Genomic DNA, 21987 nt, shown 5'->3' with positions numbered 1-21987 from the left:
TTTGAGATTTTTATTGAAAATCATCACCCCACACGCCATATTAAGTACAAAGTGATAAATTTCGCTCCTAATAACAAATCAATTATGGCAAATAAGCTTCCCTCTACCATTTTGGAACGATTTCTATGACGGATTAAATCTCCGCTTACGCGTTAATAGGGCGAAATACATCGCGCGTTAATTTTCCCAAATTGGCAATTAAGCTCAGGACAACAATACTTTTTGAGTGATACAAAAAAAAATCCCGTCAAAAATAGCTAGTTAAAAAGACGAAATTTGTCTGAGGAAAAAACCACCCCGAGCAGAAAGATTCCGCTACTTTCGTAACGATAGCCGGAACAATAATAGTCTGTACTAATATCCTTAGCATTGGTGTAATTAATTGCTGGTTATTGATCAAAACGAACACTTTCAAAATGAACACATTTCATCGCAACAATAATGGTGTCGCAACAATATTTGCGACTTAGGTTGAAAAAAATATAGTTCATACTATAACACAAGCATTGCTAGTGTAAAGAGAAGGTAAGAAGAGAAAGGAAGAGAAGAGAAGTGAAAAGAAGTGATACAACTGATTTTGTTAAACTAGTTGTTAATCCGGAAAAAATCTATATTGCAGTTTGATAACGCTTGCCTATCGCAGGCGTAATCAGCTTAAGGCTTCCAGAATATCTAGACGCGTTTTTTATCGACCTGGGCGTTCTGAAAATTTAAAATCTATCTTTAAAATCAAAGAAATTCATCATTTTTGCGCCATTTGCACTTTTTATAATAAAGCGTAAAAGCGTAATTTGCCTTCCTTTAAGCAAATGAATTCGAATTGAACTGAAACTAAACCAAACGTCATACCACGAGAAAAAAAAATCGAATATAGACAACAAATTTTCTGCCTGGAAAAAAACACGAAAAAACTCCACCACCTAAATAAGTATCTTCACTTTGTTCATTGACACTTGATTTTTGATTTGTTTAATTGAAAAATCATTGCGGTCGGAACAATCTGTGCAACTGGCTCAACCAGCGGCTATTTTTACTTTTAGCAAAGATTAACAGTCAGAGCATTCTGAATATACTCCAATATAACACAACAGCTACACAAGTATCCAGAGGGCGGTCCAATTGATTACAAAAGGTCGCAAAAAGTTCAGAACAAAACAGCATGATAGTCAGAAATTTAATAGTTCAAAATAAACTTCCAACTTTCTCCACATGGCATGCAAATGTTTAGCAGATTCTCTTAAGATCTCAAACATGATAACCTGTGTTCGAAGATTACCATTAGAGTGAAATTATTAACCGAGTTGGTAATTGAAGTTTAAATTACAAAAACCAGCCGCTTCCTGAAGGCTGTTATTCAACTTTTTATATTAAATGATCCAACAATGTTTCTACAAAAGAAGGCGATGGCATTTAGAGCTCAAAAGAAAAATCAAATTCAGTTGGATCAATGATAAATAGCATTTGCTACAGTAGCGTGTCGACCAAAATAGGATTACTATTTTTTTTTAAATAACTGCGAAAAGACTGCAAGATTAGAAAATGTTTGTCGTGCTTTGTTAGGATCTCATTTGAGCTATTCTGGATTTCAATTATTACAAATGCTACTAACTTGTACTTCACTGCTCGAATATAGAGCGGCGGCTCTTTGAACTTAATGTTTGACTTCGCATCCATCAGAGCCAAAACTTCCGGCTGTCCGGTCAAAATGCGGAACGCCAGAGTTTTGAACCAGGTGGTGAACTCGGGAGTAGAGAGAGCTGCGAACCACATCTGCCAATCCAAACGGGGCTGGTGGGGTGCCACCCAGGGGGGAGGGGCAGAGAGGTTCCCGGGCTTGTAGAGGAAGTGGAACTCGGTCCAGGGGCCTTTTTCAGAAGCACTACCTGTAAAATGTATAATTTAAAAAACTTTGAAACAAATTTTGAGCAAAGGCGTTCAAAGACTCAAATTCACTTTATCGTTCTTAGTGAGACTAAAAGGGTGCAACGTTAAAATTGAAATAGGGAAACTTATTGTGTAAGGTAAATGAGGAACCTTCTACTCAGATTTCGTTACAATGAAACCAATTGAGATAAAATTGACCGCAAACTCTCGCACAGAGGCGAAGCGTAGCTTCGCACCACTTGCGATACAACCTAAATATTAAAAAAAAAACAAATACAACCAACTAAAAAAAAATTAAGTCGAAAAAAAATGAAAAACGTTGACAATGCATAATTAAGTATCATAAGGCAGACTGAAAAGTGGACATTTTCCCGTTGTCTGTTCTCTCCAAACCTCCTTCTGTAAAGTAACGTGCAAAGGCGTTCAAAGACTCAAATTCACTTTATCGTTCTTAGTGAGACTAAAAGGGTGCAACGTTAAAATTGAAATAGGGAAACTTATTGTGTAAGGTAAATGAGGAACCTTCTACTCAGATTTCGTTACAATTAAACCAATTGAGATAAGATTGACCGCAAACTCTCGCACAGAGGCAAAGCGTAGCTTCGCACCACTTGCGATACAACCTAAATATTAAAAAAAAACAAATACAACCAACTAAAAAAAAATTAAGTCGAAAAAAATGAAAAACGTTGACCATGCATAATTAAGTATCATGAGGCAGACTGAAAAGTGGACATTTTCCCGTAGTCTGTTCTCTCCAAACCCCCTTCCGTAAAGTAACGTGCAATTATTTTCTGTGCTGTTATTGTTCAGACCATTAAAAATGGGGAGGAACTTTGTATTCGGGTCTGTTTTAATTTTTTTCCTCATTTTTTTGTTTTCCACTCAAAATCAGCAACCACAAACAATCATCGGACAGGGTAATTTCGAGCTCATTAGTAAGGTAGTTAGCAATTGCAATAGCTTATTTAAGCTTAATTTAAGCCGTGAAAACTTAGTTTTACTGAAGTAAAGGTAGTTTTTGGAGTTTTAGAGCAATTTTGGGAATTAAAAAGTTGAAAAATCAAAAAAATTTCGCAAAAAATTATTATTTTTTCGCTTTTCTAGTCATTGTTCTTCAAAAACTGTTTTCCAATCGACTTATTTTACTATGACTCTCAAATATGCCTAAGTTCTATTATTTCGTTCAAGTTTTTTAATCACAACATGCAGAAAAAAAACGACACCAGTTCGAGAAAACATTTTTGTATTTTGTAAGACTGTGGTCGGAAAATTCTGTGCTACTTGCACAGTAACCGGCTATCCTTGTTTTTATTGAAAATTGCTACTGTGAAATGATTTGGAGAAATAAATTTTTTTCTTTCTTTCTTCCAACGCCTGAGCTAAACCTGTATGGTTGTTTGAACTATTAGGTCGACAACAGAACTAGCCTAGCTTCATAATCACTTAGGCGAGCAGCAAGTTGAAGGTCGATCAACGGGACTTCAGAAAAAAATTGTTTAAAGTCAAACAAGAAAAAAAGTTTGCGATTTTACAAATTTGTTCACACCCTTAAATGACATGCAAAAAAACTCATTGATCGAATGAATAGTGTCAGGCACGGATCTAGATTTTTAGGTCGACCAAAATAATTTTCTGAGCTCTCCCAAATCACTATTAGAGACCCTAATTTGACCAAATTTTCTGCGCCGCAGGCAACTTTTACAAAAAAACGGGCTAAAAAAAGCGTTTTTATGCACTTTTTGGAAAATTCAGACAAAAGAATCGCGTTTTTTCGGCGCGCGCTACCCCCTCAAAATTAGTATAGATTGGCGCCAAAGGCGCCTTTAGAAAAATTTTAGGGTCAGTCAGCGAAAAATGGATATCTCAAAACAGTACAAGGGGGACATTTTGGGTCGGCAGGGGGTCCAATCCCTTATAGAGGGGCGTCCACCCCCCTAAATCCGCTACTGTACAAGATACGGCAACTCTTGACCTTCTTTTGAGAGAAACTCTATTTTGCTCTCTTAACACTTTTTGGAGAGCGTTTTTTGCCCCCCTCCAATTTGAAAGGGAATTTAATACGAGCAACAAGAAAAAGAAACGTCTAATTGCATAAAAGGAACATAACCAACAGACAGTTGGAAAAGAGACAATGAACGCAAGTAAATAGAAAAAAAAACATTGACTTGTTTTTGAAAAAAATCTTAACTTTCGATTTTAAAAGAAAAAAATAGATGCCCTTTAAGCTCTTTGATTTTCTAGAACAATTTATGATTGACTTTTTTGATAAGTTTAAACCAATTTGAGAAAGCTGGATCAATATGTAAATGTTTAATTTGCGAAAAAGTAAATTTGGAGGTAAAAAAATTTGACTTTTCCCGAAAAAAATCACCAGGACCTTTATAAGAGTCTCAAGTACGTTCATCGACTCTCAAATCAAAAGGATTATTTTTATTCCGCCGGAAATTCAGAAAATTAAAGTCTATTTATGAAAAAAGAAGTCGACCACAATTTTGTGACCTTTACACTTCTGCTTTTCGCAAGTGGAGTTAGCATTCCGTTAGCAAAGGAAAGGAACTTAACTTAAAAAGAAATCAAAAGTCAAACCAAACCGCCATCAACGGCAAAACTAAACTCCATACTAGAATATCTCCCGATATATTTTCAGAGTGCATTTGAGGACGCAATCTGTACAACATGCGGCGCAAGAACGGCCAAGATACGGCAACTCTTGACCTTCTTTTGAGAGAAACTCTATTTTGATCTCTTAACACTTTTTGGAGAGCGTTTTTTGCCCCCCCCCCCTCCAATTTGAAAGGGAATTTAATACGAGCAACAAGAAAAAGAAACGTCTAATTGCATAAAAGGAACATAACCAACAGACAGTTGGAAAAGAGACAATGAACGCAAGTAAATAGAAAAAAAATATTGACTTGTTTTTGAAAACAATCTTAACTTTCGATTTTAAAAGAAAAAAATAGATGCCCTTTAAGCTCTTTAATTTTCTAGAACAATTTATGATTGACTTTTTTGATAAGTTTAAACCAATTTGAGAAAGCTGGATCAATATGTAAATGTTTAATTTGCGAAAAAGTAAATTTGAAGGTAAAAAAAATTTGACTTTTCCTGAAAAAAAATCACCAGGACCTTTATAAGAGTCTCAAGTACATTCATCGACTCTCAAATCAAAAGGATTATTTTTTTTCCGTCGGAAATTCAGAAAATTAAAGTCTGTTTATGAAAAAAGAAGTCGACCACAATTTTGTGAGCTTTACACTTCTGCTATTCGCTAGTGGAGTTAGCATTCCGTTAGCAAAGGAAAGGAACTGAACTTAAAAAGAAATCAAAAGTCTAACGAAACCGCCAAAAAGTAAATCGAGCCTGAAAAAATTTCTAGACTTTTCCTGACGAAAGAACAAAATAATACAACAAGACCTTTATAAGAGTTTGAACTACATTCATCGACTCTTAATAAAAGAACATGAACAGATTTTAGATTTTTTCCCCGAAAAAAATGAAATGAGCGGATATTCACAACACCGATCATGAAGCTTTCGAATAAAATAACTTTTTCTCTAACATTTTTGTCATCGATTACAGCGGTTTCAACTTTCTGTGCACCTTGCCTAGCAAAAGGTTACTGCTGATTTCATAAAGTAATTTGAAAATGTTTTCATTTTCAAAAATCTCTGAAAAGATGAGCTCAGCGTTCAGAAAATAAGTCTTTCAAGATATTATCGAACCTTCCAAAACTATTTCTGGTCGTCCAAGAATACCAGTCATGCGTCTGAACAGTCCATAGCTGTTCGACACTCTGAATTCTTGCAGTCGGAAGTAGGCGGATTCAGCGAACTCCGGCACAAGATGCTCCGTCTCGCGATCTGTCAGCTGCATAATCGGAACAAACGACATCGTCAGCAGAAGAGTGGCAATAAACCTATCATAAACAGAATAGCAGCCTCAAACTCGGTTATATGTTGATTTTACCAGGGTGCAATTTTGCAAAATTCACACAGAGGCGACGCTGAGCTTCGCACAACTTGTGATACAAATTTGATTTAAATCAAACGGAAAAATATGAGAAAAAATGGTTTTTGTCAAAAAAAAATTGTCAATAGAGCGGTCTCAAGCAGTTGGATCATCTTTACGTTTACAGTTGGATCATCATGAGGTAACGAAACCGAAAATAACTGAGCAGAAACCTTTCCTGCCGAAAAAAAATCAAAAAAAATCTAAGCTAATAAAAAAACAAAAAATCTAAGCTAATAAAAAAATTGTATGTCTCTTTTCTCCTCAGAGAACACGCAAAACTTTTACCGATCCCCTAACAACGCAATAAGAGGCCACAAGGTCGATATAAATTAAGCCGAAACTTATTAACCCTATAAAAAGACAAAAATAAAACAAAGACATTTTGGCAAATCGAGTTGGTAAAATTACAACCAGTATTACAAACAAACTTAGCTTCCGCCGGATTTTTAAAATGCTAAAACACTTACAGCAATTAAATTGAAAATTGTTTACGGCAAAAAAAAACGATTCTCAGATCTGGCAACTAAGCCGACGAAACAAAAGCAGACAAATAATAGGCCAAATTGATTTGAGCCGGAATATTTACCGTTTAAAAACAAACAAGTCAGTTTCGAGCCCGAGACCTGTGGCGTCCCAGGCGTATTCGTCACCTCGAGGCTAAGTCTGCAGGAGAAACAGACATTTGAATTCATTATGAGCCAAAGTACCACGAGTCCAGATGAGTTCTGTGGACAAAGTTGTTTAAGGGAAAAAAGTCTAGTACCCGATTGCAATACTTTTGCTTATCGCAAGGTTAATCAACATAAGTAACATTAATTTGTAGTTTGTTTACCTAAATCGCCAAAAATCTACATACCCAAAAGTGAATGTTTGAGAAAACGACCACAGTTTGTTCATAATTCCCGTCTCATCCTTTAAGGCACAGACACAGTTCTTGACCACAATCCAAACAAGAGATATAGAGGCCAAAAAAATTGCACACGTAACAGCGGCATTCACAAAAGATTGGAACTGCTCATGAGTGAAGTTAACTGAAGAATCTATTGAGAAAGAGGAATAGTTGAACTTTAGCTTGAATAATCGGACGATCCAGTACATAATGCCAATATCCATTACCCAACGTAACACTCGTTCGAGCAATCTCCCAATCAGAGGACAGTTAGACTTGACTTTTTCGTCTGAATGATGATTTTCGTAGCTTTGAAAAAGTGTGAAATAATCACAGTCTTCGAGGCTTCCGAGACAGAGAACAATAGTAAGTAAGTTGAAGAAATTGTAATTTCCACTCAGAATGATGACAACCATCAAGAATATTATCGAGTAAATTGAAAGTTTTCTGTGGGCCTGAAAAACGAGAAGTTATGAAATACGCAACACAAAATGTTCTGCCCCTTTTGAAATCAATCAAATAAATCCTTCACTTTGTTTCGCCAAGTATAAAAATTGGCCCCAAAAAACTTGATAGTTCATCGATATTTTGGTTACCCCATTAACCCTCTCTTCCACGAAAAACTGCAAACACAAATTTTCCACCAGTACGCAATGGTAAACAGCTGCTTATTTTTTAAATGTATTTTTCTGGCGCTGTTTCTTGATAGTTTTTTCTAATATTGCTTTAATTAAAAAATGCATCTTGCCTTGATTGGTGAGAATAGGTAGAAAGGCAGGACGATTTCGATTACGTATACAGCCACGACTGATAGTTTGTGGAACCAGAAGGGAATGATACTGTGTGCGAACCAGGCTATAGGAGTGGGGATACACTGTGTCTCGTAGTGGTAAGTAAGTGCAGTCAGGTCCCACCTAAAACAAAATCAAAACTAAAAAACTTCCTAACATTATTTCCTAACTTCATAATACATTATTTGAAAATGCTTCATTCAAAAACTCATTGACGAGCCGATTACATGCCAGGTTCTAGACACTCTTTTTACCAACTCAGCAACCGAACGATAAGTCAAAAACAATTCGCTTTTGTTAACTGCATGTGCTCATAAAAACGAACTAAATACGCGCTACTCATGTCAATCATGAACAAGCTGAGCTCAAACCCAAGAACTAAAACGTTTATATGCAGGTGAACTTTATGACAGTGAAAATAAGATGAGATATAAATTATGTAGGGATACAAATTTATTCTTATTCAAAACAACTGATCGAATAAGGTATAAAAGTTAACTTCCAATTTTGTCTTTTCTCTAGCTTGGGAAGCAAGTTACAATTTAAAAAACCCAAGGTAAGATAGCGATTTTTTTTGCGAGATCGTCATTTTCAGGGCCGAGGGCATAATGTTAAAAACTAGCGGTTGCTCGCTAAAACGAAATGTACTCGCTCACTGCGTGCGCTCGACTGAAAGGGTGGTGGGGGGAGGGACACCGACCACAAAGTTACCCTACGCAATTTTAACCAATCCAAAACTTCCCCACTTTTAAAATAAAATTTGAACAAACTAAGTCTTGAAGGCTTGTAAGTACGTGTTAATTCATTTGAGTCGTAAAATATAAACTGAGCATTAGTCTTGAAAAGCTGAGCATTAAAATTTTGACTAAAATCTTGGCATCTGACATAGAAATGAAAGCAAATTTAAATCATTCCTGAAATCATTTCACGCAAATTCTTACACAGTGGCGAAGAGGAGCTTCGCAACACTTGCGATGCAAAACACACATTGCGCTACAAAATAGAGAATGAAAAAACAGACAGAAGACAAAAAATTATGAAAAATTAAGTTGGAAAAAATTCCTTGAAAAAAAATTTGAAAAATTACAACTACAAAAACTTCATAGTTTTATCGGATAAGTTCATAAACAGACCTTAAAAATAGCAGTTATTTACCGAGACGCAACAAAGGCGATAAACTTGTTGAGCCGAAAACAAAACTTGTCATAAAAAGTTCATAAAATTTAAAAGTTTTTAAGACCCACCCACACTGAAACACATAATTCCAAAACGGATATTTTTTGCCCTCAAAACTACGCAAATTAAGTTGACTAAATCGACACAACAAACTGAAACTGTTTGAATATTAAAAAAAAAGAAAAAACTCAAAATCACACATGATAAATTTAAAAATTTGTTAACATTTTTTAAAACTGTAAAAAGTGTTTACATTGTAACAGAAGCCGAGCTTTAAAAAGTACACCAATAAAACCCTGCCAGATAAAAAAAAATCTAAAACACGGAAAATGAATCGAAAGAAACTGGGACGAATACCTTTTTATAAACGACATTTGCAGCAACTTCCACGATACTTGCTTGCAGCACAAGAAGGTGTGGCACTTAAGCCCACAGAACTTGAGCAGACAAACGAAAGTCCAACGAAAAAAAATTTTACCGGACAAAAATTGTCAATTTTATACATTCTGAAAAAACAAGGTCCTGTCGAGACTCGAACTTAAGACCCTAGGTGCAAAACCGACCGCGTTCGCCACCTTCAGGCCAAGTGGGAAGGAACCTGGAAGTTGTTCAGGTTCAATAACAAAGCAAATTCAATTTCTTGTCAGAAAAGTTGTTTACGGGGAAAAAATTCTAGTTCCCGATTACAAGACACTTGCTCTCGCGGGTGTGATCAAATCAAACCTATATCAATTCTTCTTTGAATTTTTCTTTGCTTAATTTTTCTGTTTAAATTAAAATTCAAATGAAAGTTTACATCGATTTCAAATGGAATCTACCTAACAATACCCCCTTCAAGAAAGGGAGGGGGATTATTAGGTACATTAAGTTAGTCAAAATTTCAACCAATCGGAACGCAGCAAAATTCAAATCTCAATCTCAATAGAAAAATCTCAATAGAAATCTCTAGATCTAATTTAATGGTTTCACTTAGAGGGGTGGAGATTCTTCATTAGATACCACCGAGCGGAGACTATTAAGTTGATCCTTCAATTGTTTAATTAAATGGACATCAACGGTTCATTGCCTATCCCAGCAAGTACTACACTGCCTATACAGCAAATCGAATGCTCACTGCTTAAGCCTCACAGTTGCACACTTTGCTATCATAACAAATAAGGGGACACAATGATGACAACTAGATATGCTCCACAGCATTTAGTTTCGAACTTCCGCAACCGATATGTTAGGGCAAGTTTCGTATAATTATTCTTACCACTTACCAGGTGGGGCATAGACTACTGAGCTTGACTACCCCAGACATGAACATGAGTTTGAAGAGAAGGAACTTCACCAAGAACATCACTACCTCGTCGTGTCTCTTCACTCGTAACACAGTACTGAAATAACCCAACAAGGTCTGAGTAAATATGTGTAGTGTACCATGACTTGTTACCTTTACAAATGTTCCGATAGTCGAAAGAACTTTGTTATCGGCTAGCCGAAAGAACTTTGTCGCTAAACAAGGCGAACAAAGATTCACTCGCGCTAATCGCTCCGAAAGTAAACGCAGTAGAACGACTTGAAAATGATCCAGTGTTTGTGTTCTTTGCTAGTTAACGAAGACTTTTCGGCTATCCAAGTGTTGGGCCATATGAGATATCTGCATAATAATTGCGGTGCAATTGATTGTATCAAAAATCAAAACATAAATTGGACCATCAGTTAAGAAAGGTGAACAGCCCAAGAATCATATCATCTCATTTCAACAGTTCAATATCAACTGAAGCAACTAAAATTGTGTCAACAGAAATTTGGGTGCATTTGAACAACTCTATTTCTAAAATGCATTTAGGCAGCCAATATCAGGAAAAATTGCATGAGAAATATTGCAATAAGTTAATAACCCATGTTTCTGCGAAGTGAACCTTTCAAAAAAAATTCATCTGCCTTTTTAGGTGAAGCAAGGTGAGTTTTCCAGCTTCTTAGAATCACTAACGAAATAATTCCGCTTTCCGGGCAAAGGAGAAATTCTAGAAAAAGAACATTCAAAAATTAACCCAAGACAAAACTAATGGATTAGCCAGTCAAAAACGAATTTCGCCACGTTAGCCAGTCAAGTAGTACTTAAGGCAGGATGTTTTGGGTGGCATATTCCTGGCTCTACGGACTCTATGGGGGACTCTAGAACGTTGCCATAACTGAGTTAGTACAATAAACCATCAATTGAAATCCTTCATTGTGTATATTGATAAAACTAACCTATTAGGGAAGTTGAGTGGGGCTATAACGATGGCGAGGAAGCCAGTTTCCAACAGGAGTATGTCCCACTGGAACGACAGGAACGTCTGTCCTGCATAGACTAGGGAGAAATAGAGAAACCACATGGAGCCATACACTATCATGCCCCTCGAGATGCGAGAGGAGAAAGAGAAGAGGGCGAAAATCGTTCCCAAGAGACAACTGAATACCATACCTAAATCACAAAAAAATGAAAAAAACGAGAACAACCTATTGTATGTCGAACTGAACTGAAATACAGCTACGTATTTGAAAAATCACCGGTGAAACCTCCTTTTAGCGTTATGAATCACAAATTAAAAATAACTAAACTTCTCGCAAACTAATTTAATGCCTTTAATATGCCATTTAAATGGTCCATCATACTAACTGTTTAGCCGCGATTAGAATCATTACAACTACTACAAATCATTCTACAAAAAATACTAAGCGGCCAACATGTAAGACACTTGAGCCTTTCCTAGGCACCAGTCGTAATAGTTTTTATTTGAGTTTACCATGTCGTGATCAAACAAGCCGATTCTTGTAGCATCGGGCCACGTGTTTTAATTTGAGCGAAGTAACATTTTACTGAGGGTTGCGAATGTTCAAATATCAGTTGGAAAATTAGAGGCCAGAAATGGCTTGAAACACAATTTTTAAAAAGTTGTGTGAGTTCGTGACACTAAATGTTTTCACTGCCTTTCTGCCAGTAATCGACGAGCTCGCGACAAGGTGGGTTCTAAATCCAGAGTCATACAGCAAAAATTAGTGTATTTGGTCGCGTTTCAACCTTCGTGATTTCGAAGAAACGCAAAATCAGGGCAAAAGGAAAATAATGAACGGTAGACCACTGACAGTCGGAAGCACCTTTATAGACACCGCCGAGGTATCAGGAGAAGTTGGTTCCAACAAGACGGCGCAACATGCCATATTACCCCTGCAGTATTGCAGAATCTACAGACGGTTTTATGACCGCATTATCAGTCGTCATTCTGTTGGCATGCCTAAAGTCCTGACCTGAATTCACTAGATTACTGGTTCTGGGGCAAGAGTTGCGCTTCAATTTATTGCGAAAATCCCGAATCACTACCGAACCAATCAAGTGATGAAAATTTCTGTCGTATGTTCACCCAGGATTAAATTTCATCAGCTACAGCTTCAGTCCGCGAACGCATAAAGTATCAAGAAATTGGCGGGAATCATTTCGACATTTCTTCTATAATGTGTTAAATTTTTATGCGTCAATTCAGTTAAAAATGACAGTTTTTTCAAAAATGTTTTAAATTTTTTGATCACCCTGTACAAATTGAAATAGTAGAAATAAGCCTAGAAATCCAAAAAAATGTTGCGATCTGTAAAAACCGAACCTGTGACCTCGAGATTTCCAGTCTCAAGTCCTTGCCTCTTCACCAAGGAAAATTAACAATCGGCAAACAGTAGCCACAAAAAAAGCAGAGAACACATGCTAGAAAATGTCCAATGCTACAGATCCTATCATAGCAAAAGCGCCACCAAATGAGCACTTGTATTGGTGAGCTATGTGAACTTTAATCGAATCTCGAAAATCTCGCAGACAAAAAAAATCACGTTAAAGCTCTTTAAAATTCAACATAAGTTACTGATTGATCCCATTTAAAGCAAACTGGATCAATATGTAATTTTTGATTCCGCGGAGAAAATTTAAGTCCTTTCGAAACTAGAAATCGTTACCTTTAGACTTACACTTTTGCTTTTCAACACAGTTTGCCTTCACTTCAACAAAGGAAAGGGAATGCATTTAACAAGAAAACATAAGTCAAACCAGGAAAAATTTCACTTGAGTGAGAACAAACTTCAAGAATTTTTGCTGATACAAAATTTAAAAAGTCAACAGGATCAATATAAACAAAAATAGTTTCGTTCTTTTACCTGTAAAAATAAGAATTTTTGCTATTTTAATTTGAACGTCGTCAACAGACTTGCTCGAAAATTGTTACTCAACTCAGAAAACTTACCTCAGAAAACTTAATACACTACCTTTTTGAAGTTGAATTACTTTGCTATGTTTTATTTGCAACATCAATTTCGAATGACTTCCATGGAACGCAACCCCACACTCATGCAAAACTCAAAAAGAATTCTTCAATTCTGTTTATTGGCCAATCATATTTAAAAAAATGCAAATACAGCAAATCAAAAGCAATCCAAAACTTACGCAGGAATCAACACAGATGCGAAGCTGAACTTCGCACCAATTACGATACAACAATTATAAGAACAAAGTAACACGGCGCTAAAAAATTAGAAAACTGAATTTTGAACGATGTTAAAATTGAAGGAAGGGAAAATGAAAAATATATGGATATTTTTCGTGCTTATTTTATGAAAGTTTTTCAAAGGAGTCCATGTAGGGTTAATTTTGAGCATTCACAAACTGGTTCAGGAGTCTTATCGATCTCAAAAATACTAACTGGCATTCCGAGGTAAAAATGGGTAAATATTCCGAAATAATTAAAAAAACCAAGACGCTAAAAAGCAGCCGAAAAAATACATTGGAAAAATAGCATGAAGCGCCAATATAGGATTCCTGATGATAGCTATATAAGTAGCATATGCAAAGAGGACTACAGAATTTGGAAATTAAGCCGACAGGGCTTAAGTCGACAACATGATGACAGAAAAACAGCAGCAGAGAAAAATAACGAAACTACAATTATACATCCAATGGTTTGATTTCTAGAAATAGCATATACCTGTAGCATTTAGAACTCAGTAGTTAAGTTTGAATTTTTAAGAAATTAAGCATGTCAGCAGCATAGCAGCATAATATGTGATTCATTTGATTCTGTTAAACTAGTTGTTAGCTCAAAAAAAGACTATATTACGATTTGATAACGATTGCTAATCGCAAGCAAATAACATGTTTATCAATTGTTTTCTTTTTTTAAAAGTAAAGTCAAATGGTTTTAACCTGAAACCAGAAACATGGCCATAATACAGTTGGAAAATATTCAATAAACGCAAGAAAACAGGAAAAAAATGACTTGTTATTTGAAAACTTCAACTTCAATTAAAAAATAGATGGCCTTGAAGCTCTTTGAATTTCATAAAATTGAAGAAAAGAACAGAACTTAAAAAATTCAAACTTCAGAAAAATTTCAAGACTTTTTCCTGAAAAAAACAAGCAAACAAAATCATCAAGACTGGTTTAAAATTCTTCATTACTACATCAATCGATAATAAAGCAAAGTACCTTCTTCGACACTGAGGCCTGCCTCTCTCAAAAGATAGAGCATGTTTGGGTTGGAGATGAATCTTTCCAAGTTGGTCGTAGCCGAAGAGGTAGCAGACGACTCTCTGTGTCTGTTCATATAAAGGTGAGCTGGCAAGATTCCATTGGGCCCAAAGAGTCCAGGAATCTAAATATCATTCAAAAATAATTGTTATTGATAATGAAAAAAAAATCAGTAACATTATATAAAATTTACTATTCAGTATAGTAAAACATTCAGTACTTAGGATCAAATTTCCCTACTGCTTACTGACATTAAATTGAGCAGGTTGTTTCCAGACCAAATGCAACTTAAACTAGAATAGCTTCTCATTGACACTACAAAAAGCTACCTGCCTGCACGTAGTAGGATATGAAAGCGATGGCATAGCACAGACTGACGCCACAGAGAAATGTCTGTCTGCTTGTCTCCACCAACTTCGTCGTCAAACTCACCATTCTGTCAATCACAGGCGGCACTGCAGGGCCAAAACAACAGCAAATCTGAAAAACAACACAATACATAGCTGGATTTATTTTACTTTAACGAGCGGTTAATAGGAACTAAGACGAGCAAATTACACGCTTCCAGGGTCAAAACAACAACAAAGCTTAAACATATACAAGATTATCAGCTAATCTTACTTCACATTTAAGATTTATCTTTTATCAGAGAGTAACCTACGAGCTCTTTGATCAATCAGCGTGTTAAATAAAACACTTGGGATTTTTAAAACCGTGAAATATCAATCTGACTTAGCCTCAACTAATAAAACAATCAGCATTGTCCATGAGCAACCAGCTTCTTTATTGAGAAAGGATGAAATAGGTTTAGCGGCGCAAAGAATGACCGGCCTGCGTCAGAGGTATTGACAGCATCAGGGTCAGCAACGAAAATATAATAATGAACCATAATAAATTTGTTTTCAAGCTGAGCGCGCTACAAAAATGTGTGCAAAGTATAGTTCAGCATTTGAAGAGCACCAGCTTGAGCGGATACTGAAGGCTATCCAGCCTGTTTAAGGTACCGCAGACGAGCTTTCCAATTCTTGAGAATCATACGTTTGTCAAAACTCAATTGATTGTGAAAAATTTCACATTTTGATACTTAGAAATAAGAAACTTTGAAAATAGACTATCTGATTACTTTAAAAAGGCCAAAAAAAGATATCAATGCAATGCTCAAAATGAATTTGTTTTTCAACAAATGAATGATTCATAACAAGTTGTTCTAGTGTAAGCTGTGGTTCAAGTTAAGCAAGCGATCAAAAAAATAGTCTTCCAAAAAATACAAGTTTTGAATCCACAATATAGTAATCTCATAAATTGTGCAATTACTTACTTCATTCGGATTCATTCAATTAGAAAAATTTTGACAACACCTTTGTCAAAATCAAACAGAACGTTGCATAGTTTAATTCTCAAAAAATTTAACATAACGTGTATCAAAAGCTCTGACATCAATCAGATTTTTAATTGATAAAAAAATCTTTATTTTACTGGAAACTTATAAAAAATAATTAAAACTTGCGACCTCTACGAGTTCCTTAACAGCGCCATAAAAAAATAAAAAATATAAAACACGCCATATCTCGGCTATTAAGAGGATTACATCAGTCATATTTGGAGGCCCGTATTTGCAATCCCAGAGATTACCTTGAAAGCACATCACCATATTAAAACCACCAAACCTTGAAGGCCAAAGCAATTTGAAAAGTTTATTTAGAGGGCGGAGTTGCAACCCCATAGTGTACCCTGGGACCTCCCCACCATAGTGTAAGTTTTCATATCTGAGTTTTTTTAGAGGTCGGAATTGTAACCCCATAGTGTACCCTGGGACCTCCCCACCATAGTGTATGTTTTTCAAATCTGAGTTTTTGAAAAAAAAAGCAATTTGAAAAGTTTATTTAGAGGGCGGAGTTGCAACCCCATTGTGTATCCTGGGACATCCCCACCATAGTGCAAGCTTTTCATATCTGAGTTTTTGAAAAAAAAGAGAAAAAATCTTTAAAAGCCATATCTCGAAAGGAAAAAGAATCTGAGCAGTCGTTCAAAAGAATTTGAGCAGTCAAAAACTAGAACAATTTGAGCAATTTGAAAAGTTTATTTAGAGGGCGGAGTTGCAACCCCATAGTGTACCCTGGGACCTCCCCACCATAGTGTAAGTTTTTCATATCTGAGTTTTTGAAAAAAAAAAGCAATTTGATAAGTTTATTTAGAGGGCAGAGTTGCCACCCCATAGTGTACCCTGGGACCTCCACACCACAATGTAAGTTTTTCATATCTGAGTTTTTGAAAAAAAAAATCATTAAAAAAGACATCCTCGAAAACAAAAAGAATTTGAGCAGTCATATGTGGAGGGCAGAGATGCAACACCATGTGTACCATGAGAGCACTCCACGATAGGGTTGACAATTTCATGACATCTTCTTTAAAAACTAAAAAAAAAACAGATGACCTTGAGAACATAAGTTGAATTCAATAAAATGCATTAAATTTTGCAAAAGTGTCGAAAAATTAACCTGTCAACATCAGGACTTCTTAAACATGTGTCAAGTGAAACGCCAATTAATTATGGTATAGATAGATTTACATGGCTTTATTTACAGTGCCATATATTAAAAAAGCCTAATGGTATTTGGGTTGAACAAAATGCGTAAAAATTTTTTGAGCTACTTTCATTTAGAAACCTATTAGAACCTTATTTTCCGAAATATTAAGTTTTTGATTATTATTTACACCCAGTATTTGAAATTTCGCTTAATTCCAGAAAATGGTTGTTCAACTGGTTTGCGGAAATTTTTGTCCGCTTTGCCATAAATTGAAATTTTACTGTATTGACTGTCATTTTATTCGCTGCAACCCATTTAGATATTTCACAAGTAAGACCACTTTCTATATTACATACATTGTTTAAATGTCCATGCAAATTTGTATCATGAGCGAGCCAAATTATTTCAGTTCTGTGCGGCTTCAGGAAGATCATATATAAGAAGCAGGAAAAGGATTGGATCAATCACTGAACCTTATGGAAGACTAGATTCCACAGTCTTCATGTCCGATGAAGCACCGTCGTGGCGAACATTTTTTTTTCATTAGAGAGATTTCGGGAGAGAGAGAGAGAGAGAGAGAGAGAGCACGGCACCTTAACCTATATGTTTGGCATTTTGCAAGGAAAACGGAACAATGAAGTGTAGCGAGGCCGTTGGACATCTAAAAGCATACATTACACCGATTTTTTTCATGTGTTTGCCCATCAAAATATTTTCTAAGAGATCCAGTATTACATCAAATTGCTTGACAGTTAATGAATCTTTTAGTAATACACTTCATCAAGAGTTTTTTGAAGTTTAACGAAAATTGAAAAAAGAGAAACTGGTCGGTAATTGCTACACACTAATCGATTACATCCTTTGTTTTAACGGACTAATTTAACAACTTTTGATCATTTTCAATAGGTTAAGCTCGCAACTTCATTAAAAATTTCAATAAAAACTGCAAAACTACAGGATTACTTCTCTTTAAAAACTATATAAGGTTCCGTATTAATTTTGGTTTGATTTGTTCAAAAATTTCAATAATTCATTAAATACTTCCGAACTATTTTTAAATAAGCAGAAATATTGAATCTGAGAGTTCAAATTTAAGCCAGATTTGGCCCAATTGGCACGAAAAATCCTTCAGATAATCAGCAGTTATTGCATTTTGTCTGCTGTAACCCTTTGCTCAAATTTCAAAAGCAAAAAAAAATTGTTTTTTGTACTTTTGTGATGTCTTTTTTAAAAATATATTGACATAATGATTGAGAGTTTTTGAATTTTCAAATAAGTTGGATTTGTAGTTTTGTGATTTCTCATTTTAAATGACATTGGCATAGTGATCATTTTTCTTCTTTGAATAGGTTTTAAAAATTTATGCGTTTTGATGGTCTTTTAGGGGTGCAAGGATTTTTCTCTCAATTATCAATCCGTACACTTCAAAATTTTTTGATTTTGTTTGAATGGTTTAAAGTATCTAAATTAGTACTTAATGTTCGAATCAAGTAATTGAAGTTCAAATACAAAAAAAAATCAAGCTATGTTCTGCATTTAAAATTTGAAACTCAATCAAAATTTCATCAATTGTGTGTATAGATCCCAATTAAATTCAATTTATTTTTATGGTCTTTCAATAAAATCCAGTTTCTTCACTTTAAGGCAACCTTTTCAGTTGCATCCCATATTGCTTCTGAGTTCAGCTCAACAAAAAAAAACAGTGATCAGACTTCGTTTTTTTCTGATTTTGTGAAGCTGCAATCAAATTTTGTGAAAACAAAATCAAAAGCAGCAATACTAAATCAGCTAATCCTGTATACTCGTTTTATGGACACAAGTTAAAATACAAAAATTTCTTTTGATCAATCAATTTCTGTTCTTGTTTAGAACTCTGAAATATCTCTATTCAGATCTCTAAACGAAGATGAAACAGTTGTGTCATTAAAATATTAACAGATTTTTCATTTTTATTCTTGGCGGTTTGTACATAGACGTTATACCGTATTGGGTTTCGTTGTCAGTATTTGACTTTTATTTGTGCAAGTCTTATCGATCAAGTTCATTTCCACTTTTTATCGTCTGATAGCAAAACCCCCTCCTCTTTTTGATACTGTTTGCTAGATTAAGATTGAATAAATTTGTCGAAAAAAAAACATTCAATCGGAAAAAACTAAGCTAATTTCCACTTCGAACAAGATATGGTTTCTGCGATAACGTTTCAACAAAAATATGAGGTTCGTCATAGTTTATTACCAAGGAGCTCAAGTTTTTTAGCGGGAGTACATCACTTCAACTCGTCTCCAAACCTGTGCATTTGCTTTATTTTACCGAAATACAAAGCTGTGTTTTTGCATTAGGGTTGTTGCGTGTCAGCAAGGATATATTTTGATTAACTAATTTAACTCTTGAAGAATCACTGTCAGCAGAAAATGGCATCGAACGTTTCGGCAAAACATCCTACGTTAGCAATTATAGAAAAAAATTGCTCCTTATTTCAAAACTTTTTATTAAAAAAAAAACATTTTTGTCTCCTCATTATACCAAAATTACTGTTACAAAAAAATCAATTCTTTAGTAGCGTGTACCGCACCTCCGGTGCTTCGAATTTTCAACAACTCAAAAAACTATTCTTTGAGTGTACTCTGACAGCACCCAATTACAAGGTTCGTAATTAAAAATTTTGCAACGTTTTTTATTCAAGTTTTTTATACAAATTTTGAAGAACCATAAAACTTTGTGAATTTTTATATAAGTTCTTCAAAAAATTTAAAATGAACTAAGAAACGTCCCATCTGGGAAACTGAAAGCAATTGAGCAGTCGCATTTGGACGCAAGATTTGCACCTCCTGAGAGCACACTTACAGTACCCAACTACGTTGGGAAAATCAAATTTTGAGAAACTTAAGTTTTCTAAAAGAAGTATTTTTTTGGAAACCAGAAAAAATTCACATTTCAAAAACTACCAACATTAAGTCTTTTTTGATGGCAATATTCGCAATCTTTGAAAGTATACAACTACAGGGTTGGGAATTTCAATTTAACGAATTATTTTCTTTTTGAATTTGAGGTTTCTGAAAATTTCCAAACAAATCACAAAAATCGTCTTATCTCTTAAGCCAAAATGAATTGGGCCTTCTTAATTTGAGGCAGAATTTGCAAACCCTGAGATTACTCTGACAGTTCCCCAACTACAGTTTCGGAATTTCAAAATTTGAAGAAAAAAAATTAATTTTTTAGAAAAATCACAAAAAACGTCATATCTGGAAAACTGCAAGATTTTGAGCAGTCCTAATCAGAGGCAAGTTTCGCAACCCCCTGAGAGTACCCCCAAAGATTCCAATAACACGATTGAGATCTTCAAAATTTTGAAATTTCTTAACTTAAGTTTTTTTGAAAATCTCGGTGAAAATCATAAAAAACGTCATATCTCGAAAACTACAAGGATTTGACCAGTCATCTTTGGCAACGAAATTCACAAGTTCTGAGATTACCCTGACAGCCTCACTACTGAGATGGCAATTTCAAATTTTGTGAAACTTTGTTCATCTAAATTTTCTGAAAATTTTCGAAAAAAATCAAAAAAACGTCATATCTCAAAAACTACAGGGATTTGAGCAGCCATAATCAAAGAAAAGATTGGCAACCCCCTGAGAATACCCTTACAATAACCAACAACAGGATTGAGATCTTCAACGTTTTGGAATTTTTATCTAAATTTCTTTGAAATAATCACAAAAAACGTCCTATCTCGAAAACTACAAGGATTTGAGAAGTGAGAATTGGAGGCAAGATTCGCAACCCCTGAGAGAACCCTGACAGCACCCAACTACTGGGTGAGAATTTCAAAAATTGAGAAATTTTTAAACATTTTTCAAGAAATTTTTTGAAAAACCTCGAAAATTGCCTATCTCGTTTAACCAAAAGGATTTGGTTATTCATATATGGAGGCCAGAATCGCAAAACCTGGATCTGGCTGGGCGCGATCCACTGAAATCAAACTGGAACATCGAAAAAAAAACTGAACCATTGCAATATACGATAACTTAAACGTGAAAAAATTCATTTGTTAAACATGCAAAAATAATACATTGAAAAAGCTTAAACTTGGCGAGATAGTGAAGACCGAATTTAAATATTTAATAAAAGTTAATAGATAGATTATAGATGAAAGTTAAAAAATTAGACGAAGGGTAGACAGACAATCAAATTAGGCAGGTATACAGACAGACAGACTTAATATGGCCTCGAAAAAAATTCTGAAAAATTAATGACCTTGCGAAACACTAATTGAAAAATTGTCTTAAGCGTTGCAATATATGATATAGCTTAAACATGAAAAAATTCGTTCGTTAAAAAAGCAAAATTATTATGCTTAAACATGGGAGATTGTTTTTTTTGCTAACTGATGTAGCATTTTTCTCTATCACCAACCAACCGAATGTATTCTACGTCCAACAATTGGGCACCTTTTTTTATCGCCTAATAATTTATTGGTTAATTTGTTTAATTAACAAATGTTAAAAATGCAAGTAAGTATATAATGACAGTGAAGATTAATACAGAGTGATGCGATCTTAACTGACTCTTAAAAAAAGGAAAAAGTGAAATTTGTTCAATCAAAAAGTTCTTGTTCTAATTTTTTTTCTCGTTTTCAATAAAGCAGCATTCCAAAAAACTCTGTTTAAGCTATTGAATCCAATGCGAATAGCATTTTTTGTTACACAGAGCACTGACAGTAGGAAAAGAGTAAAGGAACGCAAGACAAATAAAAACTGAAAAATTGTTTGAAAAAACTTCAAAATTCACTTCGCATACACAAACAAAAATATGACCAATAACGCTACTGGGGAAAACTGAATGAGTAAAACTTTGAGTTTACAAAATTTCTAAAGAGATGCACGCCAATTATGAGTCTACAATTGCTAAGTGACGCAAGCCAATTAAGACGCATTAGCAGCATCAGTCAACTTGGAAATTTACAAAATAACATGCCTCAATTTATAAAGCGGACGCATTTTAGCTAGTATTCGAAAAATTTCATTAAAAAATCCGACCCTGCCCAGGTTCGAACGTTCTTATTTTGTTGTGGGTCTTCTTCCCTACCTCTAAGCTACAAATCCATGAAGCTAAAGTGCTATTTGTAATATAATAGTCTGTGTTAATATCTTTAGCATTGCCTGTACTTAA

At 34.9% G+C, this 21987-nt stretch overlaps 1 protein-coding gene across 1 annotated transcript in view; it reads right to left on the bottom strand.

Moving 5' to 3' along the window:
- Positions 1-21987, bottom strand: part of LOC134848838 (lipase maturation factor 2-like) — a 181307-nt gene that overhangs the window by 2685 nt on the left and 156635 nt on the right. The window contains exons 2-9 of the mRNA XM_063866354.1: positions 14624-14772; positions 14249-14414; positions 10996-11209; positions 10017-10133; positions 7536-7701; positions 6755-7242; positions 5610-5803; positions 1610-1883 (exon numbers count right to left, since the gene is read on the bottom strand). Of these exons, the coding sequence (XP_063722424.1) occupies positions 1610-1883; positions 5610-5803; positions 6755-7242; positions 7536-7701; positions 10017-10133; positions 10996-11209; positions 14249-14414; positions 14624-14725 (1721 nt within the window). The 5' untranslated portion in view covers positions 14726-14772. The remainder of the gene's footprint in view (positions 1-1609; positions 1884-5609; positions 5804-6754; positions 7243-7535; positions 7702-10016; positions 10134-10995; positions 11210-14248; positions 14415-14623; positions 14773-21987) is intronic.

This window comes from Symsagittifera roscoffensis, chromosome 1, assembly GCF_963678635.1.
Source record: "Symsagittifera roscoffensis chromosome 1, txSymRosc1.1, whole genome shotgun sequence".
NCBI lineage: Eukaryota > Metazoa > Xenacoelomorpha > Acoela > Convolutidae > Symsagittifera > Symsagittifera roscoffensis.
This window is presented reverse-complemented; position numbering and strand designations above follow the sequence as displayed.